This window comes from Mastigoproctus giganteus, chromosome 1, assembly GCF_048544385.1.
Source record: "Mastigoproctus giganteus isolate SK-2022 chromosome 1, ASM4854438v1, whole genome shotgun sequence".
In the NCBI taxonomy this organism is placed as follows: domain Eukaryota; kingdom Metazoa; phylum Arthropoda; class Arachnida; order Uropygi; family Thelyphonidae; genus Mastigoproctus; species Mastigoproctus giganteus.
Window position 1 is genome coordinate 154,778,413 of NC_143575.1, and position 26,840 is coordinate 154,805,252.

The 26,840-nt window shown below is 38.6% G+C and overlaps 1 protein-coding gene across 6 annotated transcripts in view; it reads right to left on the reverse strand.

Annotated features, from left to right (window-relative positions):
* LOC150091205 (voltage-dependent calcium channel subunit alpha-2/delta-3-like) overlaps positions 1-26,840 on the reverse strand; it is a 1,918,419-nt gene that overhangs the window by 1,156,862 nt on the left and 734,717 nt on the right. For all 6 annotated transcript variants that reach the window (XM_090374703.1, XM_090374689.1, XM_090374699.1 and 3 more), the window contains exon 13: positions 20,839-20,888. In XM_090374703.1, coding sequence (XP_090230829.1) covers positions 20,839-20,888 — 50 coding nt within the window. The remainder of the gene's footprint in view (positions 1-20,838; positions 20,889-26,840) is intronic.

A 26,840-nucleotide genomic window follows, 5' to 3' on the forward strand; every position in this document is an offset into this window, starting at 1 on the left:
GGAAAGTTGCAAAGAGAGGATATCAAAGATATCCTCTCCAAGTGATTAGTGGAATTGGGAGAATGGTAGAGACAACAGATGGATTTGACACAGTGAGGTAGAAAGATTTTAAGCCAGAGAAGATCAAAGAGAGGAGATTCCAAATTGCCAAGTCTCTGACAGGGAATAACAGAATTGACATGCAGAAGTACCACCTTTGAGGCGAACTGAGATGATCAGTAGTTGAATCAACCAATAACTGAGAATCTGTCAGAAAAAGTACATGGGGTTTGGCAGATTGTAAGCAGAAATGGACATCGTTTAGATTAGAATTGAGACCATTTATATTTGTGAAATGAACTAGGAAGTGTTTTGGAGGTTTAGATCTTTTCGCAGATAAGCTTACTCTATTAGTTTGACAATTCATGGTGTATTCCATAGTAAGAAAAAAAAAGGGGTATGAAGTAATGAAATTTTTGGATAAGGCACACACATTAAGAATATACCCAGATTCTTGACATAACGTGGCCTCGACAATGCCTTCCCCCCACCCACCCCCGCATACACACTACTCGGACTCCCTCCAGTCACTATCTGGCAGAGTAGAGGTAGCAAGATTATACACTAGCTGATCCGGAAGCCTGCTAAAGAGTTACCAATAGGTTCCGTCCAGTGTACTAACTAGCGGCCAGCCTGAGAACACTGTTTTAGAGCTGTACCTTCAAAATGTAAGGAAGATTGGATTTCGCCATGATGTTCATCATAACCTCAAAAGTCATCAGTCATACTGCATGGTGGAAGAGGGTTGACTGGAACTTAGCCCTGGAGACTAAACATGGGTTCCACCACTTCAAGTCTCCAATAAGCCATCAACTGCACCGGTTGATGAGGACATCTACCACCTAGTATTGCCTGGTAACACAGAGGGGCAGCATTCCTCCATGTGGTGTGGGTGCGACACCTCGACGCCTGCTTATGTTGATTCACACCTGGGTGGTCACTCACAGTGTGCTTGTGCATGGAGGATTACTAACAGTCCCGTAATCGTGAAGGTGCAAGCAGAGGATTTGGCTGTCACAGACTGTCTGTACTTCACCGAAATTGGTTGTTGTTGTTGTTGTTATTTGAAAGCTATTGGCTATAATGCTTATAATGCAAGAGCAGCTTAGGCTATAATGCACCTAGCCTAGGTAGGAGAGTTTCTATATCAGTATTTTTTCACTTTCCTTGTGGTTTATGGCAGAACCAAGACTTTGCTATATATATATATTTGTGTAGCTTCTCTATAAAAGGTGTACTATTAATTTTATATGTTTTGAAAGTGTCCAGTTAACTTAAGGAAGGAGAAAACTTCGATAATATTTGGCCAGTCATCTAAAATTGTTTTAAGCATTAGGTTGTTTTGTTTATTCATTATTGATTGAAAGGCTCTTTGACGTTCTCTATGAAATTTTGGACAGTTCACCATGAAGTGATGTATAGTCAGTGGAACTTGACAGTTTTGGCATTGAGTGAGGGGGTCTTCACCTCTGAGTAGGTAAGATTGTGTCATATGTGTATGCCCGATTCGCAATCGAGTGAGGATCACTTCTTCCTGTCTATTCGATCGGAAGCTAGTAGGCCATGGTCGAAGTGTTTCTTTTATTAGACGAAGTTTGTTGTTAGTCTGATCTAGCCAGTGTTGTTCCCATTGTTTTATACTGCTTTGGTGGATCAAGGACTTGTAATCTGTATATGGCATTGTGTGAAAGGCATAATCAGATGTGGAAGCTTCTTTTGCTGCTTTGTCTGCTCTTTCGTTTCCAGTTATTCCTGTGTGGCCTGGGATCCAGCAGAATCTGATATTGTGATTTCTTTGTAATAGCTTTGATACTGAAAATTGGATATGTTGTAGGATTGGGTTTCCTTTGGTATTTGCGTTCTGCAAGGCAGTAACAGAGCTAAGCGAGTCCGTGAAAATAATGCTGTTTGCAATCTGTTTATGTTCGATTTGGTTTATAGCCATTGAAATGGCTTTTGTAATTCAGCAGTAAAAATACTGCATTCTTTTGGGAGTTGTTGGATGAAGGTACGATCTTTAAAATGAATTGCAGCTCCTACACAAGTCTCTGATTTAGACCCATCTGTATATATATGAAAGTGTGATGTAGATATTGTTCTTTGTATGCTACATATAACTGCTGGTAGTTTTTTCTGGATAGAGTGTTTTTCCCCCAGGTTTGAAAATACATATCATATATGGGTTGAACTATGCACCATGGTGAAATGGTCTGTGCAATTGCAGTAGCTACGTTGTCATAATCAAGCTCTCGGCTTAGTAGTAAATCTTTCAGACGGATGTTGGCAGGTCGATTCATCCATGGATGGGCTTGGTATATGTTTTCCCAGTTATATGAAAACAGAAAATCTCTATTTGGATGATCACTGATAGATTTTATCTTGAAGGCATAGTGCAATACAAGTTTTGTCGTCTAAGCTGTAATGAAGGTTCATGGGCTTCTGCATAAAGGCTTTGTATAGGTGAAGTTCGAAAAGCTCCGAGTGCTATACGGAGTGCACCGTTGTGTATGGGGTCTAACCATCTCAAAGCACTTCGTTTAGCCGAGTCATAAACAGCTGCTCCATAATCTAGTTTGGCACGAACTATAGATCGATAAAGTTTGAGAAGTGTATATCGATCTGCTCCCCAAGTTGTTGCGGAAAGAACTTTGAGAATGTTTAATTTCTTTAAGCAAGAAAGCCTGAGTTGTTTAATGTAATCAAGGAATGTTAGTTTCTTATCCAAAAGAAGTCCTAAGAATCTTATGCTTGGTACTACTGGGATAATATGTCCGTCAAGTTTCAATTCAGGATCAGGGTGTAGGTTTCGTTTTCTACAGAAGTGTATACACGCAGTTTTTTGTGTGGAAATCCGGAAGCCATTTGTTTGAGCCCATTTGCTTATTTTGTTTATTGTTCCTTGTAGCTGCCGTTCTATACTTTGCATATTCTGAGAGTGATAGGAAATGCTGAAATCATCAACGTATAAAGCTACGTCAATGATTCTTGGAAGGTGCTCGGTTATTGTATTTATTTTAATAGCAAACAGGGTAGTGCTAAGCACAGACCCCTGAGGCACACCTTCCTCTTGGATGAAAACCTTTGAAAGGATTGTCTGCAGCCTAACTTGGAATGTCCTGTGTTGCAAGAAATTTTGGATATATTTAGGAAGATGTCCACGTAAACCAAGGAGGTATAGGTTTTGAAGGATTCCATAACGCCATGCCATATCGTAAGCCTTTTCTATATCAAAGCAGATCATGACGTGATGTTCCTTTCAGATGAAGGCATTCCGTATACTGTTTTCTAATTTTATAAGTAGGTCTAGTGTTGAGCGATTTTTCCTGAAACCATGCTGTGCCGGGTCGAAAAGATTATTACTGTTCAAATACCACATTAAACGAGCGTTGATGATTTTTTCCATAACTTTGCCTAGGCAAACTGTTAAAGCAATTGGATGGTAGTTGCGTGGATTAGAAAGATCCTTTTCCGGTTTTGGGAAAGCCAGAATTATTGCATGATGCCAACTATCTGGAAACTGGTTTTCTAGAAAGATTTTGTTGAACAGTTCAAGTAATGCCATTTGGGATTGGTGGTCAAGTTCCTTTATCATCATGTAGTGAATTTGGTCTGGTCCTACAGCACTTTGCTTTGTCTGCGACAGAGCTGTTTTTAATTCATGGAAAGTTAACAGAAGGTTGTACTGTTCATCATTTCTTGTGGAAAAATTCAGTTTGTGTTTTTCTATTCTTGCCTTGTATATTTGAAAACTAGGAGTATATGATGTGGTTGCTGATTTATTGACAAAGGTTTCACCCAGTGCATTGGCTATTTCTGAAGGCTGTACGGTGATTTGTCCATTCCAGTTCAGGATTGGAGGTGGATTAATCTGGTATCTGCCATTCATTTTGCTGATTTTATTCCAGACAGTTTGAGATGGTGTGGAACTTGTTAAAGTGGATGCAAATTTTATCCAGGATGCTTTGCTACTGGCTCTTCTAACATACTTGGCTCGCGCTCGTGCCTTTTTGAATAATACTAGGTTCTCTGTAGTGGGACATCTTTGGAAATTATTCCAGGTTTTATTTTTCTCTCTTTTAGCATGTAAACATTCTTCATTCCACCATGATTTTGGATGTGTTGGAAGGTGTGGTGATGTTTTTGGAATAGTCTGCTCAGCAGCTTGGATTAGTTTATTTGTTACATATTGTACTGCTGCATCTAACGGTTTTTGCTTGATAATATCGGCATCTAATTTTGCAATGGATTTATACTTTTCCCAATCCACTTCATTTACTTTCCATTTGGGATTTCTACGTGACTGACATGTGGTTCCTGATATCATGGAAATGATTATTGGATAGTGATCGCTGCTTAGAGGATCTCTGTGTACAGACCAATCAAGTATTGGAAATAATGCTGGAGAGCATAATGATAGGTCGATAGCTGTGCTGTTTCCCGATGGAAGATGCTTGTATGTATGTGTGCCATCATTCAACAGGGTTAAGTCATTCTGTTCTATCCATTTTTCGATCTGTTTTCCTCTCCGGTCTACGGCTGTGTTTCCCCACACAGGACTGTGTCCGTTGAGGTCTCCCAGTATACAGAAGGGTGGAGGTAACTGAGTTAATATATCTTCTAAGTCTTGTTGTTGTAATTCTTGGTTTGGGGGAACGTAAATTGTTATAATGGTTATGAGAGATTTAATGGCTATGCGTACTGCAACCGCCTCAAGGGTTGTGTTTAGTGGAAGAACTTGGGAAGGAATGTGTGAATTTACCAAAATTGCCACACCACCATGGGTTGTGCCGCCTGTTACTCTGTCTTTACGGTATGTGATATAGTTCTTTACTGTGGGAGAGTCTTGAGGTCTGAGATATGTTTCTTGCAGGCAAAGACACAGCGGGGTATGCCGTGCAATCAGATCATATATATCATGTATATTAGTGTGGAACCCTCTGCAGTTCCATTGGATTATAATCCCCATTATTTGGTTTTGGAGAAAGTGTCAGACTGTTTCTTAGCTGTTGCTTTAAGCTTTTCAAGTTTATGTTTTTCCTTTGGAAAATATGGTTTGCCGGTATCTCTTCTTCCGCAAAAATCTCTAGTACTGATTCCTCTGCTTGACTGGTCAATTCTGTATCCATTTGTTCCGTTGGCTTCTGGCTTATGGTATTACGTTTTTCTGTGGCTTTTGTTTCTGAGTGTTTTGCATTGGGAGGTACAGATAGTGGTGTGTTTGTGACTTTCTCTTTTTGTTTTGGCTGGGATGTGATAAGTAGACCTCGTGCCCAGTCCGAAATAGACTTCTTTGGGGGAATCGTGATATCTGTTTGCGTCTCTATTGTACGCCGATTCTTTATGACCTGTGCATAGGAAGGTCTGTTTAAAATAGTCGGGAGTACAGTTCTCTTAACTTCCTGGTATGTGACGGAGTGTTCTACTTTATATCATTGAATCTGCTTTTCTCTTTTCCAGAATTCGCAGTTCTTAGAATAGGCGGAATGATCCCCCTTACAGTTTGGACACTTCGGTTGCTCGGCTGGACAGTTCTGATTGGTATGATCTTGAGATCCACAGTTGGAACAGATAGGAACTCCACGGCATACCATTTGTGAATGACCATACTTTTGGCATTTAAAGCAGGGGAGAGGATTCGGAATGTATGGTCTGATGTTACAATTTAGATATCCAGCCTTTACCGATGTAGGTGGTTTGGGAGTGTTAAAGGTCAGTATCAAATTTCTAGTTGGAGTAAGTATACCATCTCTAGTAACATTAATCCTTCTCACAGCAATGACACCTTGATCTTCTAGCTCATTTTTAATTTCTTCTTCTGAGACACTAATAAGGACCCATTCGGAAATTACTCCTTTTGATGTATTTAGGCTGTTATGGGCAGAGACTGCTACTGGGATCCCTCCAAAAGTTCTCATCTGAAGCAGTCTTTCTGCATGTTTTGCATTGGCTGTCTCGACTAAAATGTTGCCTGATTTCAGTCTCTTGACATTTTTTGGTGTTCCAGCTACGCTTTCTAGACATTTTTGGATTACAAATGGCGACAGTTTTCCCAATGGTTGTTCTGATGTTGAATGAAGGACTAGAAAGGTAGGTGCATGAAGCGATGTTATGTCCTTTTTTTTGTCTTTTGGTAACATTTGTCTCATTATCCTCATTTTTCCGACTCAAAGGAGTCGGATCTTTAGGATCTGTGGTTGTGATATTTGGATCATTCATGTTTGCTCCTTTTAGCCCTGGGAGTGAGAGCTTTTCCTCCCAGGTTTCCAGCCACGCCACGGGGAGGCAGGAGCGGTGCCACCTAGTGACCAAGCGGAAGTTGATTAGTAGTTAGTAGAACTAGAAAATAAATAAAAGAAAGGTGTCTTTTCCTTTCTTAGGATCATTTGTGCTGATACTTTTCAGCAACTATATATATCTATATATAATAGAGAATTTTCTTTAAACTCTATAAATGTGCATCACTATCACTTTAGAAATAGCTTTATAATCGCAGAGATATTGCCTGATCACTAGAAACACTTGGCACTCGGGGCCACCGAAATTGGGTCCACTTGACTTGAATGTCACCCGAATATCAGTTCCATCAGCATTTCTGGCATATCTGAGAGAATGGCATATCCTGGCATATCCGAGAGGATCAGTATATCTGGCATATCCGAGAGGATCAGTATATCTGGCATATCCGAGAGGATCAGTATTAGGACCACTGTTGTTTTTAATTTTCATAAACAACATTGATGAAGGGATAGAGGGCGTGATGTCTAAATTTGCAGATGATGTTAAAATTGGTAGAGTAGTTAATGATCACTGTCAAGCTGAGCTTCTTCAGAGAGACCTAGATAGACTTCAGGAATGGTCAGAAAAATGGCAGCTATGCTTTAATCCAACAAAGTCTAAGGTATTACACCTGGGAAACAGTAATCCCAAAATAACTTATTCACTTGGTGGAGTCCAACTAAACCCAGTACTGGAGGAAAGGGACTTGGGTGTTGCGATACGGTCAGACATGAAATTCTCTGAGCATTGTAAACAGGTTGCAAGGAAGGCCCATGGTGTTCTATCGATGATCTATCGAACTTTGGCAAGTAGAGATAGGGACGTGATAATCCCATTATATAAGGCTGATGTTAGACCACACTTGGAATACTGTGTTCAAGTATGGAGACCGCACCTAAAGAAAGACATCGAGCTTCTTGAAAGGGTGCAAAGACGGGTAACTTGCCTGGTGAGATCGGCAAAAGGTGTCCTTATGAAGAAAGACTTCGAATATGTGGGTTGCAGAGTTTAGTAGTAGTAGTAGTAGTAGTGGCACATGATGCAAGAAAGCAAGTGTAGGAGCTTATGCAGCATCAGCCAAAAAAAAAAAAAAAATCATCACACCATTCCCTCCAAATGCCTGTCCAGTTCCTCCTTAAATTTATTTAACCTATCAACTTCCACAACGACAGATGGAAGTTTGTTCCAGCAATTAACCACCCGCTGGCTAAAGGCAAATTACCGCACATCTATTCTACATCTGTCCTTTCTTAATTTGAACTTATGTCCCCGTAGGTTCGTAATCTGAACAAGTGGAAGGATCCCATCAGAATTCAGCGTGCTCAACCCATTCAAGGCCTTATAGACCTCAATCAGATCACCGCGCAGGTGCCTAGTCTCCAGCCACTGCAATTTGCAGAACTTAAGCCTCTCTTGGTAAGAGAATCCCTTCATTCCCCTCACCAATCGTGTTGCTCTTCTCTGTACACGCTCAAGCAAATCTACATCCTTCCTAAAATGAGGCCTCCAGACCTGTACGCAGTGCTCAAGGCGTGGCCTGACCATTGCCTTATACAGAGGGACAATCACCTCCTTTTCCCTGCTAGCAAAATTCCTATATATCATTGACAAAACCCCATGACCTGCCCTAGCAGCCTGTCTGCATTGCTCAGAAAACTTCATATCTGACTGCACAATTACTCCCAGGTCTTTTTCATTTTCTACCACCTTAAGTGTAGTACCACACAGTTGGTACGTTTCTCTGGGGTTACTTCTACCCATATGCAGTACTTTGCATTTGTCAAGGTTGAACTTCAGTTGCCACTTCTTAGCCCATCTGCCCAAATTATCTAGATCCTGTTGCAGTAGCACACTGCCATTACTGTCATTAACAACCCTGCCAACCTTTGTGTCATCTGCAAACTTCGACATTAAGCCTGATATACCTTCATCAATATCATTGATAAATACACAAAACAACAGTGGACCCAACACCGAACCCTGTGGGACTCCACTAATAACATTAGTCCATGAAGAGCAGCACCCATTGATTACCAGCCTCTGTCTTCTCCCACTTAACCATCCTTTTATCCATTGTAGCAACTTACCCTTAATACCATTCTGCTCCAATTTGTACAGTAGTCTTCCATGCGCAACAGTGTCAAAAGCTTTCCTGAAATCCAAGTATATGATATCAAAATTATTTTTCGCATCCAGTTCCTTTGTGACCACATCATAATAACCAATCAAATTTGTCAGACAAGACTTTCCCTTAACAAACCCATGCTGTGTTTGAATTATTGCTGCAGTCTTGTCTAGATGATCCTGCAATGCATCTTTAACCAGTGACTCCATTATTTTACCCGGAACAGAAGTTAAACTAACTGGTCTGTAATTACTCGTGTCACCCTTCGATCCACCTTTGTGAATTGGGGACACATTTGCACATCTCCAGTCCGTGGGAACCTCCCCTGAGTCCAAGGATGCTCTCATAATTATGGCTAAGGGTTTGCTTAGTTGCTTTGCCGCCTCCTTTAAAATAACTGGATAGATCCCATCCACCCCAGGTGCCTTTCTTATGTTTAACTTCAACAATTTCTCCTCCACTTTGCTCTCAGTTATTACAAAATCATTAAGCACACTGCTACAATTTGATAACCTTCTTCCATTTTCAAACTGTAATAATTCCTCACGTGTGAATGTAGATGCAAAATACTCATTCAGTTTGTTTGCTATCTGAGCAGGATCATCAACAGTCGAACCATCGATGTCAAGTGGACCAATCATATTCATCCCCTTCCTTTTAGAGTTTATATAAGTAAAGAAATCCTTGCTGTTTTTCTTAGCATCCTTTGCCAAAGATTTCTCGTAATCCGCCTTCGCCTGCCGAACCTCCTTTGTGACCTGATTACAGACTAGCTTATATCTGCCACAGGCTTCTGCGTCACCTGATAATTTATATGCATCCCATGCATTTTTCTTCTCTGTCACGAGTCTCATTAGTTCATTTGATAACCATTTAGGCCTAAACCTTGAACGATATTTCTTAATCGGTATATAAAGTCTAGTAGCTTCCACGATTAATTCCTTGAATGCTTCCCACTTAGAATTTACTGAGTTTAGAAACTAGAAACTAGAGAGTTTAGAAACTAGACACCTTAGAGGAGATTTGATTGAGGTGTTTAAGGCTCTGAGAGGCATCAGTAAAGTGAATGAGGACGAAATTTTCAAGATTATAAATGATACTAGAACTAGGGGACATAAATTCAAGTTACGGGGGGGAAATGTTTAGATTGAACTGCAGGAAGTTTTATTTTAGCCAGCGAGTTATAAATTACTGGAATAAGTTGCCTTCATGGGTGGGTAGAGGCCGACAGTTTGGGGAAATTCAAAGGTCATCTGGATAGTACTTTCGGGTAAGGGAAGCGCATAGGATGATAGGTTTAATTTCCTTTTTTGTTATTAATTTTTTTTTTTTTTTTTTTTTTTTGTTTGTTTTTATCATTGTTTTGTTCAGATTTTTTTTTTTTTTTTTGGCTGGTGCAGCATAAGCCATAGGCTTTCTTGCACCATGCGGCCATTACTAATACTAATATCTGTGATAACCTCAAGGACCAGACAAGTTACAGATATGTCGAAAGGTAAACTTTCTATCAAATATAAATTCCAAGAAGCTAGTCCCCGGTACTACTGGAATAGCATTTTGTCCAGGTTCAGGGTGAAGCTTACACTTACAATGAAAATATATTCAAATGGTCTTTTATAGTGAGAAACGGAAGCATTGATTCACTGCTCATGTGTTCAGGCAATCAACAGAATGTTGGAGTTGTCTCTTGATAAACCTCATTTTGTAGGATTGAGAAAATATGCTGACATCATCAACATAGAAGGCACAGTTTACAGTTGGAAGAAGTTGTTCTGTGATGGAATTCTTTGATGGCAAAAATCATAACACTTAAAACTGATCCCTGGGATATTTCCTCCTCTTGGCAGAAGAGTCAAGAAAAGGTAGACATACACAAACTTGGAAGGAAAAACGAGATAAAAGATTTTTAATAAAAGCTGGGAGATCATATCTAAGGCCAATGTGAAAAAGGTCATTAAAAATTCTGGCAAGCTCGATTGCTTTATCCAGGAATCTGGAAACTGCTCTTCTAGAAAGATTCCATTATACAGAAGGATCTCTGTGGAGGAGGTCTGTGGATTTTGCTGACAAATATTTAACCATTTCATAATAGATGAGAGCTTGCCAACGGTAATTGCCTTGGTAAGAGCCGTTTTTCTAGTAAAAGGGCTATTATAACAATGAGAATCCTTAGATTTTCATTTTACATATACATATATATATATATATATCTCAGAAGAGTAAGAAGGTGTTGAAGAGATGGTAGAAAAAGTCTCTGCAAGAGCACTGGCTATTGTAGTTGGGTCTGCAATAATGCAATCATTATATTCCAGGGCAGGTGAAAGGCGCAAAGAAGGGTGCTACTTTCCCTTTATTTTCCAGAATTTGTACCAGACACAGCATCATTGCTGGTCAACGAGGTAATAGTAGATGTAAAGCAGATCCACAATTTCACTGTCAGACCTTTGGCTCTGACAGTGAATATGAAGTGCTTTCGAGCATGCTCATTTAAAGACTAAGAGATGAAACGAGCTAGGATATCTTCAAAACATTCCCTAGCTTTGTTTTGAGCCTTTTTTGCTGCTGTACATTCTTCATTCTACCAAGATTTCAGAAATGGTAGAAACTAGGTAGATATTTTCGGAATTGTAATTGCAGCATGGACAATGCAAATTTCCTGTGACATACACCACTGCATTACTGATAGGCTTCTGACTGGATGCAGTAATGTTAAACTCTGCCATATGTTGAAAGGCATTCCAGTCAGCCTGATCAATCTTCCACTGTGTTAGCTTAAAAGGTAGACATGGTCTCCCACTACATAGGGTAGTTATCACAGGGAAGTAGTCATTTCTATACAGGTTCTCCTTCACCTCCAAAAACAATGGAGGAAGGAGAACAGGGGATCATATAGAAAGATCAATAGCAGAGAATGTATGAGTAGGTATGTGGAAGAAGGTGCTTGTTCCTACATTTAGAAGGGAAAGGTCATCGTCAGTGAGCATAGGCTCTATGACTTGTCCTGTTCTATTGATGTCAGCACTACCCCACAGTGTGTTATGTCTATTAAATCCCCAAGAAGTAAGAATGAGGGATGCAACTGCATTACATGATCATCATGGTCTTTCTAGGGAACATCAGTCCCACCTGGGACTGATGTTCCCCAGAAATAAATAGAGCAGACTATTAACAGAAACCCTACTAAGGCAAACTGCTACTGTTTCAATGTTTGCAAAAAGGAGCACAGGTTGAAATGGGGTCTGGTTGCCAACAAGGATAGAAACTCCTCCATGGGCAAGTCCAAACCAGTTCTGTCCTTACATATGATAGTAGCATTATGAAAGGAAAGGTTTACATTTGCCTTCAAATATGTCCTTTGCAAGCAAAGCCAAACTGGCTCATTTGAAAGAGAGCCTTGATATAATCAGTAGTTCACTGGAATCCAACAACAATTCCACTGAAGGAATTTAGCCATTACTCGGGTCATAAAGACTTTCAAATTGCTAAATGCTTGTTTTTCTCAGCCTTAGGATTTATCTTTTTTTTGGGAAAGTATGGATGCTCTCCTGAGTCCATGCTTTCCTCTTCAAAAAGTACTCTTCTGTCATTGCCTTCTCCTCCACATCCATTTGTTTTTATGGTTGAGATGGGGGCAGTTTTAGCATTTGTAGTGGAAAATGATGTAAGAAAGCACGGTTATAGAGCATCAGCAAAAAAAAAAAAAACTGAAAAAACTTATCCACGCCACCTGACCTGTCCATTCCCTCCAAGAATTTGTCTAGTTTTTACTTTAATTTATTCAATCTACCCACTTCCACAACAACAGACGGAAGTTTGTTCCAACAATCAACCCCCAATGACCAAAGGCAAACTTCAACAAATCTGTCCTGCAACCATCTGTCCTCAATTTTAATTCATGCTCCACCTTGTGGAGAGAAAGAATACCATCCACATTGAGAAAGAATCCACAAAAGAGAAAGAATACCATCCACATTGAGCTTAATCAATTCAACGCGTTAAACACCTCAATCAGATCTCCTCTCTCAGGTGCCTAGTTTCCAGATGCTGCAATTTGCAGAACTGAAGCCTTTCTTGATAAGAGCACCTTTTGTATCCCTTCACCAAACTTGTTGCTTGCTCTTTTCTGCACATTCCAGCAGCTCTAAATCTTTCCTAAAACAAGGCCTGCAGACTTGTATACAGTACTGAAGATGTGGCCTAACCATGGCCTTGTACAAAACCCCATGAGCTGTCCTGGCAGTCTGTCTGCAATTCTCAGAGAAACTTCATACCTGACTGCACAATTACCCTCAGGTGTTTTTAATTTGTAGTACCACATAGTTGGTAAATTACTCTAGGGTACTGCTACCCATATGAAATACCTTGCCTTTTTTCATGTTAAACTTCAACTATCAGCTTATTTCTCCCAGATCTTGTTGTAGTAGCTTCCTGATGACTGCCATTAATCACCCACCCTGCCAACCTTTGTTTTTTTGTTAGCTGTTGGCGCATCGGCTTCTGTGGCCATAATGCACCTCCCAAATTTTTTTCATTTTACACTGATTGGATCCCGCCTCGGGCTTGGATCTTTGGGTTGCCAGGCAGGCACTTTACCTACCTGGTTAGCCCGGTCAGCACCAACCTTTGTATCATCTGCAAACTTACATATTAAGCTTGATATACCTTCATCAATATCATTAATAAATACTGAACACAACAATGAGCTCTGCAGTGAATCCCAAGGGATTCCACTAATATCATTAATCCACAAAGAGCAGTGCCCTTTGGTAACTAATCTCTCTTCTCGCACTCACTACTTTTCCTTATTGTTCTCTTTTGGAGGAGTTGGTGCAGTAGACGGTGCTGATGCAGGTGTGGCAACTAGTTGACTCTTTTGAGTTGGTTTTAATGAACATACTAAATGGTGATTAATAGGAGTAAATGACTCTTGATGATGGTATGGCCATTTCAGTTTGTATCCCAATGGTGCACTTCACAGAAACCTAGGCATATGAAAGCTTGCTGTTATTTATTGGTCAGATGCATTTTCTGGCCTCTTGATAGATGTTCAGCTCTGTATTAAGTATTTGGATTTCTTTTCTTCCTTCTGGCATGCTCAAGAGTATGTTAGGTGTTCTCCTTGGCAATTTGTACAAATTGCCTTAGAAGCTTCAGCACCACACCAAGCACAGGCAGGGGAGCCAAGACAGGCTGCTTGAGAGTGGCCATACTTTTCGGCATTTAAAATTCCTCAGTGGATTTGGACTGTACAGTCTTAATGGAACTTGGATGCCTGTGGGAAGTTGAATGTTAGGATGAGAACTCATGTAGAAATGAGATTCCCATCCTTTCGCATTGATATTCACTTGACAGCACTCACACCTTGGTCTTTCAATTCAGAGCAGATCTCTTTTTCAGAGATATGAAGAGAATCTCGCTCTGATATGTACCACATGAAGAATTCAGAGTTTTTTGAGGGGTTATGACGATAGGTATTCCCACCTATTAATGCGGCTTCCAGAATTTTCTGGGCATGTTTTGAACTTACTGCTTTAACTAAAATGTCTCCAAAACAAAGTTTCCTGGGATTTTGGAAATCCTGCTAACCCTTAAAATCCTTTCTGGATAAATAAGGGCAACATTCTCCATTCCACCTGAGAGATGGCAGTCTATCCTCAGTTCTGCATCTTTTTGTGTGTTATCAGTGTCATCCGATCAGTTAGATAGGGGTCTTATTGGGGCCCCAGAAGAAGGATTTAAATTACTCATAGAAGTAAAATAAAAATTTATGCTGCTCTACATACATCGCTTACCATGGAGCCATATGAGGAGATGCCCACTGATAAAATGTATGCAAATGGGATGCTAAGTTCACTCTTACTGGCATCCAACTTACATTTCCAGTAATTTTTGACCAAAGGGAAGGAGACTTATAGAATGCAGTTGACCCTAGCCATAAAAACTACTCACTGATTTATCACAGTTGGGCCCTCTGGGAATTCCAATCTTTTCGAAGCAGGGGGTCAAAGTGGTGTATTAGAGCTGGAACCTCAACTACCAGGATACCCCTTTCTGAGTTTTTACATGTCACAGCACACGGCCCCACATGCCAAATTCCAATGATGTAAATGTAGAACCAAGGTATGGGCATTAGATCCCAGTGATGCTAATCTCGAAGCCAGGATCATAACAGAGAGATCCCCCTCATCATGTACAGGTACCCACATTGAAGAGCAGGCGCCTCTTTGGCAATTTGTACAAACTGCCTTAGAAGCTTCAGCACCACACTAAGCATAGGCAGGGGAGCCAAGACAGGCTGGTGGTGGGGAGGAGCAGCAGTGCATAGCACACGCTTCTTGATTAGACCGGGATTCGAGCCCGTGACCACCAAATACAGAGGATGCGGAAAAGTTAGAGAATGACCACCGCACATCCCCTGAGCAATATCGCCTTAGTTGCTAATGCTCCTAAAAACCAAACAACAACAATGAGGAGCCAATTACAATGTACAAAATAGTTATTTAAAAATGTACACTATGTAATCAACAAAAGCATTAGCATTTATATAATTTTTGAAATTTGTATAAGTAATTATGATTTTAAATTCTATAATATTAAATTACAAAAGCTAATCCTTCAAATACAAATAGACAGATTTATACATTTTATTCAAAACAAACAGATATAAACTTAAAGGCATATATCTCATCTATTCACCAGATGTATGCAACTTGTAATAATAACTTGACAAAATAAATTATGATATTATACTGTTCAATTGAGCAACACCCGTTTATTTGTTAACTGTCTAAAACAAAGCAGCCAGCAACAACTAGAAACTCTAAGACAAAAGCACAGACTTGACAGACAACATACTTGTCAAAGTGTACCTGGAAGGCAGAGAGAGAGAGAGAGAGAGAGAGAGAGAGAGAGAGAGAGAGCTAAAATAATGGATTACAAACAAAGACAAAAACAGTAGACCATGTAACAGCAGGAGCCAAGAGACTGTGAAGAGAAAAAAAAAAGAAGTAAATAATAATAAATAAATAAACAAGTTAGGCAATGTATCCAATTACATTACCTTTAATGCACATTCAATTATCAAAGGTTATGTGATAGGTAGCTGATAAGGTGAGATTTATTTAGCAGCAGGCTTTGGGGTGGAAGAGGCACATTCAAACAAAGCTCCAAAAGATTATCTGAAATAAATGCTGAAATTTTGAATAGGATGACAATGGCTCTTCTTGATTTATTGCAGTGTTCTGCAGTGTGCATGGGAGGGGAGGAATTATGAAATCTGAATTATTCCCAAAACCTTCAAGTGATGAACCAATAAAGCATGATGAAAATTAAATGTCTATTCATCCAACTTTTCCTTCAATTCCCAAAACAACACTATCATTTGTGTAGAATTCTGTATATGTGTGTATGTGCGTGTGGGTTATGGAATCGTAATTGGTCTTAAAAACTTCCTTAAAAGTTTTTAAGACCAATTATGACCAAACTTCCTCAAAAGTTTTTGTCGATTTTCTTAAAAGTTTGTCGATGCAACGTTCTCAAGTGATATTTCAACATCCCAAAAAATGACCATTACTTATCACACGAGCATTGAATGAATCCACAGTCCAGATTTGAATTGCAACTGATCCTAAAACCTTCCCAAAACTAACAGAACACATGCTGAAAGTTTGCTATCCGACATTTCTTTGTTGACTAACAGTGAAACATTCAAAACAAAATTTTATTTATGCATAAAAATAACTTGAAATTTAACTTTAAAAAAAAAAAAAATGCTGAATGAACTCATCTGATTAATGAAAATTTGAAATTTGGAATGGCTCAACAAATCTTTCTAGAAGACTAAACATAAAATTTCATTAAAATTTGTCCACTAGTAGACAAGTAGTTACAGACAGATACAAGGATATGGTGAAGACAATAAATATTTACACACCTGTTTCACTGTTTTCACTTTTTGATAAAGAAGATAAGATCCTTAGTTTTAATTAATAAGGTAAGTTCATCCAAATTCAAAAAATTAACAAAATAAATGATGTTCAAAAGAAAACTGCAAATTATATGCCCAAGAAAAAGAAGTCAAATGAGGGATCAAGGTGGACAGAAATGTTTGAAAAAATATCAAATCACGAAAACTTCACATAACTGCCATTGGTTGCATTATTAGTATGGGCTTTGCAAAGAACTCCCCTTCTCCTCTGTCTACAAACACACTTCCTGCAGGAAATAAGATGCAGATGGAATATTGAATAGTAATTTCCAATTTAATGAATGTCCGTAACTGTCATGTTATGTTAGTTATTGTTATTTGGTTTTTAGGAGCATTAGCAACTAAGGCCATATTGCTCCGGGGATATGCGGAGGTCATTCCCTGACCTTTCCGCATCCTCCATATTTGGTGGTCACGGGCTCGAACCCCAGTCTAATCAAGAAGCATGTGCTATGCACTGCTGCTCCTGCCCACCTGGCTACGGAGGTGCCAACTGTCATGCTTCTTCAAATATTGAAAAATTTGTATATTTGTGCTTTCAAGAAGTTGGTGGTTCTTCTGAGATCTTTTGTGACTCTAACATAATACACGTTTGAACATCAACAGCAGATGAGCAATTATTATAGAGTGATTGTAAAATTAGTAGGGCATTCATTAATTTTACATAACAATGTTTTATGAATTCATATAGCTAAATAAAAATATGTACTGTTTGAACTGCACAACTTCACACTCACCTGACTTGATTCAAATTTGACATGGACATTTCAAGCACAAAGAGATTTTAAGTGTACAGAACAACATGATATTATAATCAATATTCAAAATTATCAGCATCTTTCTTCTGGCAAATGAGCTCACAATTTAATGCAAGTCCTCTGGTGGTTCAATCCCCCCCCCTTCAAAAACAAAATTGTGTACTAATTTGTAGACGCGGGAGCAGTTTTCATATCTACAGAATGAAAAAGCAAGAATAATGGAGAGGACGCTTTGTGGTAAAAACTGAAACCCAAACCTTTCTAAATGAGAGGCAATGTCTTTTCCTCGGCAACATGAAATATCCCCTCAGCAGATTGATGAAAGTATATGACTAGTTCAAACACACACTGCAATATCATACAATACCATTACACACAAAAGACTGCTGTACAAATTGAAGCAATATGGCATTAAGGGCAAGTTTCTGCTATGGATAAAGGGATGTTTGAGTGGCAGAAGATAGCGAGTGGTAATAAATGGGTATTTCTTTTTGTGAACTGATCTTATTAGGGGAATCCCCCAGGATTCAGTGTTGGGCCAATTGCTGTTTTAAATATTTAGCATTAGTAGAGGCATATGATGCAAGAAAGCAAGCTTATGCAGCATCAACCAAAAACAAAAAAAAAAAAAAAAACCCTTCCACTGAAGTGGAACAGAGGAGTGAACTCCTCCGTTCGTTCGTTCGAAATACCTGTCCAGCTGAGCCTTAAATTTATTTAGGCTATCAACTTCCACAAGAAGAGCTTGAAGGACAGGGTGGATGCCCTCGAAGGATTAAAAGTGAAGGGCCCATCAAGCTCTCAGCTGCCCACACCAATGTCAGAGCTTGCACTTGGTCATCACGCAACACAGCAGCAGCCCACAAAGCAGAATGCGCTGGTCCCAAAGGAACTAGTAGTTGTTGGTGACTCTATTGTCAGGGAAACGGGAAACATACTTTGTAAAAAAGGATAGGTGGAACAGGACCAGGGTATGTCTGCCAGGGGCAAAGGTTTATGAAGTTGTAGAGCGGATATCATCTTTTAAGGGCACAAAAGGTGATATAGTTGTACACGTTGCCACTAATGATATTAAGAGTAGGAGACCGGCGGAATTACTTAACAAGTACAGGTCACTGTTGAAAAAAAGCCGTGAATTAGGGTTAAATTTGAAAGTGTCTGCAATTCTGCCCAGACAGGATAGGAGGGAGTATATGATGAGAGCCCTGTCGATCAATTCAGCCCTGGAAAGATTGTGCAAGGCTCAAGGGGTAGAATTTTTTTCAGCCTGGTCTGTACTTGTTAACAGAAGAGACTGCTTCTACAGGGATGGGATACACTTAAATAGAAAGGGTGCAAGAATGTTTGCTGATGCTATCGAGGCAGTGTTAGGTGGGTCGGAAAACTGCTAGATTGGGGGGATACAAGGACTAATAGATTAACAATAGCCACTGGCAGAGGTGAAAGTGATTCTTGCGCTGCTTCTATTGGAATGAGCCACAGCCTGGAAAATAAGATGCAGGATATTTCAGAGACTGCTGGGAATCATTGGGGTACAAATAAACACGTGGTTGGTTGGTGGAATAGACTTCCATCCCTTGTCATGGAAGTTGATAGCCTAAATAAGTTTAAGGCTCAGCTGGACAGGTATTTTGAATGAACAGAGGGGTGAAGTGGAAGTGGTTATTTTTTATTTATTTATTTATTATTATTATTTTATTTTTTTTGGCTGATGCTGCATAAGCTTGCTTTCTTGCATCAAATGCCTCTACTAATGCTAACAACAAAGGATGGAAGTCTGTTCCACCAACCAACTACCCGCTGGCTAAAGGCAAATTTCCACACATCTATCCTACATCTGTCTTTCCTCAATTTGAATTTATGCCCTCTCAGGTGATTATTCTGAGCAAGAGGAAGAATCCCATCGGCATTGAGCATGCTCAAACCATTCAAGGCTTTATACATCTCTATCAGATCACCTCGCAGGTGCCTAGTCTCCAGACACTAATTTGCAAAACTTAAGCCTTTCTTCGTAAGAGCAGCCCTTTGTTCCATTCACTAATCTTGTTTCCCTTCTCTGTGCTCGTTCCAGCAGCACTACATCCGTCTTGAAATGAGGCCTCCAGACCTGTATACAGTTCTCAAGGTGAGGCCTGACCATTTCCTTATACAAGGGAATAATCACCTCCTTATCCCTGTTAGAAAAATTCCTATATATCATTGACAAGACACCATGAGCTACTCTTGCTCATGGTGTCTTGTCACTGGTCAGAGAACGCCCATCTGCACTGCTCAGAGAACTTCATATCTGCCTGCACAATTACCCCCAGGTCCTTTTCATTCTCTACCACTGTCAGTGTAGTACCACAGCATTGATACGTTGCTCTGGGGTTACTGTTTCCCATATGTAGTACTTTACATTTGTCAATGTTAAACTTAATTTGCCACCTCTCAACCCATCTGCTCAACCTTTCCAGATCCTGTTGCAGCAGCATAGCATCAGTAGTGTCCCTAACAACCCGGCCAACCTTTGTATCATCTGCAAACTTGGACATTAAGCTTGATATACCATCATCAATATTATTTATAAATACAGAAAACAATAATGGACCCAACACTGAACCCTGAGGGACTCCACTAATAATATTAGTCCACGATGAGCAGTGTCCATTGATTACCACTCTCTGTCTTCTCCCCCCCTCAACCACCCCTTTATCCATAGCAACAATTTGCCTTCAGTAGTCTTCCATGTGCAACAGTATCAATTACATTGATGAAGGCACTGTCAAGCTTAATGTCCAAGTTTGCAAATGATACAAAGGTTGGCAAGGTGCTTAATGACAGTATGCTACTGCAACAGGATCTAGAAAAGTTAGACAGATGGGCTGAGAAACTGCAATTGAAGTTCAACGTTGACAAATACAAAGTACTGCATATAGGTAGCAGAAACCCTAGAGTACTGTACCAATTGTGTGGTACCACACTCAGAGTAGTGGAAAATGAAATCAACCTGGGATAATTGTGCAGTTGAATATGAAGTTCTCTGAGCAATGCAGACAGCCAGGAGAGCTCATGGGGTTTTGTCAATGATATACAGGAATTTTGCTAGTAGGGATAAGGTGATTATCCCATTGTATAAAGCAATCATCAGGCCATATCTTGAATATTACATACAAGTCTCGAGACCTCATTTTGAAGAATGTAGAGCTGTTGGTTTGGGGAACAAAGGGTGCTCTTACCACAGCTCTGCAAATTGCAGCATCTGGAGACTAGGCACCTGTGATGTGATCTGATTAAAGTGTTAAGGCTTTAAATATATTGAGCAAGTGGGATACTAATGGGATCTTTCCTCTTGCTCAGACTACACACATAAATTCAAATTGGGGAAGGATGGTTGCAGAATAGATATGCAGAAATTTGCCTTTAGCCAGTGAGTGGTTGATTGCTGGAAAAAAAACTTCCATTTGTTGTTGTGGAAGTTGATGCTTAAATAAATTCAGGGAAGAATTTATGAAGAATTTAAACAAATTAGTGGGGGAAATTAATAGGGGAATTAATAGGCTAATGCTAATTCTGTTCAATCACAAACTATCAGCTCCTATGGGTCAAATTTGAATCACCTTTCTACATTAACAGAGATATACAAGTATTTAAAATATGCTTAGGTTACTAACCTGGACTTGTTCTCTAACTTCAGCTAGTGTTGTTACATGTGTATAATAACCTGAAAATAACAAAATGTACTTTAAATCTTATATATTAAAAGAGACAATAAAATTTGAAACTCTTAATTGAGGTAGAATGTGTATATATCACACACATGCTGGGTATTTAATTAAAGTTACTATTTTTATATAAAAAAGGGCAAGTCAAATGAAAATTAGCATTTTCTTTACCAATATCTTTATTTCTAAAAAAATTTTTAACAATGCTTAAGGTACTTATTCCATAAATATATCAGATTTTTTTTTATATACTGACTCATGAGTCTTTTGATTGTTGTCTACCACTGTTTGATAGTTTCTAAACCTCACTGTCCATGGGGAATCAAAATCCTGCCAGTTTCATTTTATTTTCAGCTTTTCAAAAACATAAAAAATTGCAAGGAATCAAAATCTAGACTGTACATATGAAATGGGAAATGATCAAGAACCTGATTCATTTTCCTGTGAAGTTTTTGGCTGGTTGCCATAGTATGCTGTGTTGTCTGTGATTGTAAATTGTTATGTAACAAAATGACATTGTAAATCTAGGCCTTGTTTCTGATAGCACACTGCAGATCAACTCTAGGTCTGCAGTGCACCTCTGCACATGAAATGCCACAGCAACAAAAGTCCCTGTGGCAAAAAGAATGGTAGGGTGTAAGCAGTTTCCAGCAGTTTTAAAAACCCTGAATTTCTTCAGCAATGGTTATAATTATGTTTTCAATGCATGATACATCACTTGCACTTTCGGGTTCAAAATATCTGCACTATACAATCCAAGAAGACATTTCCTATCTCTTTATATTGCATTTGGTATTAACAAAACATCTCATTTACAAAGATTTTAGTTTATTTTTAAAACTCCTGAGAACACTTTGAATAGACCTACTGAGCTCTGTGGCGGATGACTCAGGCAGACCCATGATTAATATCCATTTCTCTGGCCACAATACCTGTCATACAATGGTCTGCCTTGATGATAATGTTTTCTTCTGTGAAAACTGTCAGCTTGTCATGGACAAGGATCAGTCTCCAAAAAATTTCTTCCTTCACAGTAACAATTTGTTTATAGTCATATTTCGAATTTTTATATAGCCTCCAGATTAAGAAACTGAATAATACTGTGTTATGCTATCTTGGATGAACCTTGCATATTTGAATGAGTATCTAATTGCAGCAGAAAATAAAAATCTCTCAAGAATTGTATGGCTTTTTCGAACCTATCAGATACTTTAAATGAAACTAGTAGGGCTTTGAATAGAAGCATAGCAACTTACATGAAGGTTCTCTTTTATCTTTCAGCAATTATTTAACTTTATAACAAAAAAAATGAAAGATTTACCTGCACATTCACTATGTTTCGTTTCATTTCCAGAAGACATATTCTTCATTATATTTCATGTTATCTGAAGCAAGAATGCTTAAAAAACACACAGAATTTGAACCTCACTATTTACAAATGTACTCACAAAACTACAATCATATTTTCTATTTCTAATATTAGTTGTGGCAAAAACACTGCCTACCTCATCTGTCCATCCTTTATCTAATTCTTCCCTTTTACTAACATGTAACAAATTATAATAATAAATTCTAAATTTATTCGAACTATCTGCCTCACCTCTAAAACACCAGATGGTAGTTTGTTCCAACAATCAGTTTCTCACTATCTCTCTCTCTCTCTCTCTCTCTCTCTCTTGCTGAAGGCAAATTTTCATACATTTATCCTACAACCATCCTTTTTCCAATTTAAATTTATCTCTCATTTATGTGTTGTCCATGCAAGAGTTAATATGCCATCCTCCACATTTCATTTACTCAATCCATTTAAGGCCTCAAACAATTCTGTTGAATTATTAGCCATAATTCAACATAAAAATGCTTAAAACAGAGAAGGTAATTTTCTCATGCTATCTGAAAGTATTTCTCAAACCTTTTATACCCATGGATCACCTACACAATCCAGCTTAACACTACAAAAAAAACCTCTCCCTGCTTAGTACTCCAGATCAGTAACCTGAAACAACTTGTGTCCAGGCTAAATATACTACCATTGTATCAGGTAACCAATCCAATTTCATATAAAATGTCAACTGAGAAGAAGAAATTTTTAAAGTTTCTGTTTATACTTGTCAGAGTAGTTTAGAATTAATCACTTTGACAATGAATACAACTGTCAACTGTATTTAGCAGTCTTGTGAGTTTGAACCCACAGTTCACTCAAATGTATGTGCCTTTGCACTCTCACTTAACCATTCTGCTATGCTGACTTGATTTCCACCACATGCTCTTAATTTAAAATTTGGATGCAGGATTATCAATAGGATTAAAGACCACTATTAATAATAATTATTAAAATTATAAAAATAACAATGCAATTAAGAAGAATTTGGTAACTAATACAATGCATGCTGCTTATTATAATCATTACAGATAACGTTTTATGATAATGTTATCATAAAACATTATCAGTTTTATGATAACATTATCCAAAGTGATGCTGCTGTGGGGTAGTTTGGATAAGTTAAATTCTTCCAAATTTAAGGAAGAATTAAACTATTAGAAAGGATGGACAGATGAGGTGGGTGGTGTTCTTTTTTTTTTTTTTTTTTTTTGCTGTCATGAAATACTTAAGTGCACATATTAATCAAGCTAAAGTTAATGCAATAAAAGAATAACAGCAGTGAACATTATAAAAATTTACACTGAAATTGATCCTCTTAATATGAAAAAACTTCATGAAGTTTTAATCAAAAAAACTATCAATCTGATGGAGTACATTCAGAACTGTTTAAATATAATTCACCATAAAATAATTCTGGGTACGAGTATAGCCTGTGCGGACGAAGCTCTTTGACGCTCTTGGAACAGAGAAGTTTTTCCTGATTTATTTTCTGATTTATTAGCTTAAATTGTCATATTAACTTATTTCTAGAGTAGCTTTATATTCCTAGTTACGATACTTAGTTTAAAGTTTAACTTAGACAGAGATTTTGTAGGTATTACTTAGTATCGGTAACGGTATCAAATCTACGTGTTACAAATTGAACGAGAGGTCTTTTTTTTTTAACCAAATTTAGTCGATTTATTAACCAATTGTTATATTAAATTATCTTCTATAAGTAGATTATAGACCTAGTCAGGATCCTCAGTTTATTCTAAATTGAGATAGCGAGATTTGGAAGCTAATCAATACTTACGAGTCCGTAGAAGTATCGTTCGTGAATTCCCGCCATTTATACACGATAGCATAAGCTTAGTGTAGTATAGTGCATAATATAATATTGTCAATTAATCAGTAAATCTATTAATCTTGATAAACTTTATTGTCAATTAAATTGTACTTTTAACTCTATATATATATATATATATATATATTATGTGAGATATTTTATATTATTTTGCGTTTCGTTTCGCTCTGCATTATTGCCGTACTACTGGCTGATGTTTTTATTTTAAATATCATATTTGTTTTAATTATCAGATATAATTAGGCATCATGTGGAGGATAGGATGTGCATTTGCTGCCTCTAATGATAGCTACATAGCCATATTTATTTATTTTTATTACTTTTGCCTAACTTTTATCTCACGTAATATAAATTAGTGGTAGTAGTGGGTTGATATGCTAAATAAGCAGCGCCTGTGCCGCCATCTATTCTTTTCCTTTCTATTATATAAGCTGGTTAAGCTTGCATTATGTCAGTGGTGTGGCTCTGATCAAGAGTGCTGTCTGTTCTATAGTTTATTTTTCGCTGCATAAGGACCACCGCCATGCAAATCCTCTGCATTGGTTGATCTATCGGAGAATGGAGGTGTTTGGTTCTTCGATATTTCTGCCTTTGCGATGATTTGTATGACGATTGAAATGCAGCGATTCCATGACCATTATTGGCCTCGTGGTCCTCTGTCGATATGGGGCATGATGGTCAGTCTATCATTTTGATATTTTAGTTTCTTGGCAGTTTCTTTAACCCTTTTTTGGTGATATTTCACGTTTTTTTTTGGAACTGGTACCTTCGAGGGGGGGGTACCGCTAAATTATTTATAATTGGCATTATTTTAAATTTACATTTTTTATTAATTGGGTTTAATGACTTAATTGACTAAATTTTACAGGGGATTATCGACGACCTTTTTGTCCTATTATCTCTACTTTCCCTTCCCTGTTTGTTTATTTTATATTATTTTGCGTTTCGTTTCGCTCTGCATTATTGCCGTACTACTGGCTGATGTTTTTATTTTAAATATCATATTTGTTTTAATTATCAGATATATATATATATATATATAACGACTTAATCGTAACAAATAATTAATACATAACTATAGTGGTACACGTGATACGGAAGTTATATAAAGGGAACTCGTAGAAAACACTAGATACCGAAAAAATAAATATAGCGTTATAACTGTTTTGGGATATAACTTAAGGATTTAATTTTGTTTTGAAATTTTATTGAATTAAATCGGAATCATGACTCAGACCAGAGCAGCAAAGCAAAAGGCTCAAGCTAATGGGAGTGCTGTGGTTCAGGGGAGAACTGAGGGGGGGCAGTTGCCCTCTGAATCACAGTCTTTTAAAATGCACTGTTTGCTTGATGTTTGCGGAGCAGTCGGGTACGGGACACGATACTGCCAAGGGGGATGTCTTTGTGTGTACACGATGTAAGGAGTGCAAGGAAATCAGGCGACAACTCAGCGTTGTTATGGGCCTTTATGAGAGCTTGAAGGATAGAGTGGATGCCCTCGAAGGATTAAAAGTGAGGGGGGGGCCCATCGAGCTCTCAGCTGCCCACACCAATGCCAGAGGTTGCACTTGGTCATCACACGACATAACGCCAGCCCCCAAGGCAGAATGCGCTGGTCCCACAGGAACTAGTAGTTGTTGGTGATTCTATTGTCAGGGGAGCGGAGAACATGCTTTGTAAAAAGGATAGGTGGAATAGGACCAGGGTATGTCTGCCAGGGGCAAAGGTTGATGATGTTGTAGAGCGGATATCATCTTTTAAGGGCACAAAAGGTGATATAGTTGTACACGTTGCCACTAATGATATTAAGAGTAGGAGACCGGCGGAATTACTTAGCAAGTACAGGTCACTGTTGAAAAAAAGCCATGAATTAGGGTTGAATTTGAAAGTGTCTGCAATTCTCCCCAGACACGATAGGAGGGAGTATATGATGAGAGCCTTGTCGATCAATTCGGCCCTGGAGGGATTGTGCAAGGCTCAAGGGATAGAATTTTTTTCAGCCTGGACTGTACTTGTTAACAGGAGAGATTGCTTCTACAGGGATGGGATACACTTAAATAGAAAGGGTGCAAGAATTTTTGCTGATGCTGTCGAGGCAGAGTTAGGTGGGTCGGAAAACTGCTAGTTGGGGGGGAATACAAGGACTAATAGATTAACAGTAGCCACTGGCAGAGGTGGAAGTGATTCTTGCACTGATTCTATTGAAATGAGCAGAAGCCTGAAAAACAAGATGCAGGATATTTCAGAGACTGCTGGGAGTCATTGCGGTACAAGTAAACACATGGGTTGTGTTAGGGTAGCCAAGAATAGAAACAGGTGCATGTATACCTGCGTGTACACCAATGCTAGGAGTTTGGTAAATAAATTTAATGAATTTGAGGTATTGCTCAAAACATCAAAGGCAGATATTGTTGGGATATCAGAGACGTGGTGTTACACAGATATAAGGAATGCAGAACTGGAATTTGGGGAATACAATGTGAATAGAAAGGACAGGAGGGGAGGAGGGGTTATGCTATTAGTTAAAAAACACATGAAGTCTAAGGAAGTGAAGCCAGTGAACATCGATGGACAGGGCAGTGTCGAGTCAGTTTGGTGTGACATAAGCATAGGGAAATCAAAATTGAGAGTAGGAGTGTGCTATAGGCCTAATGACTCTGATGAGTATAATAAGATATTGTACAGGGAAATAGAGTGGGCCAGTAAATCAGAGAGTCTTAT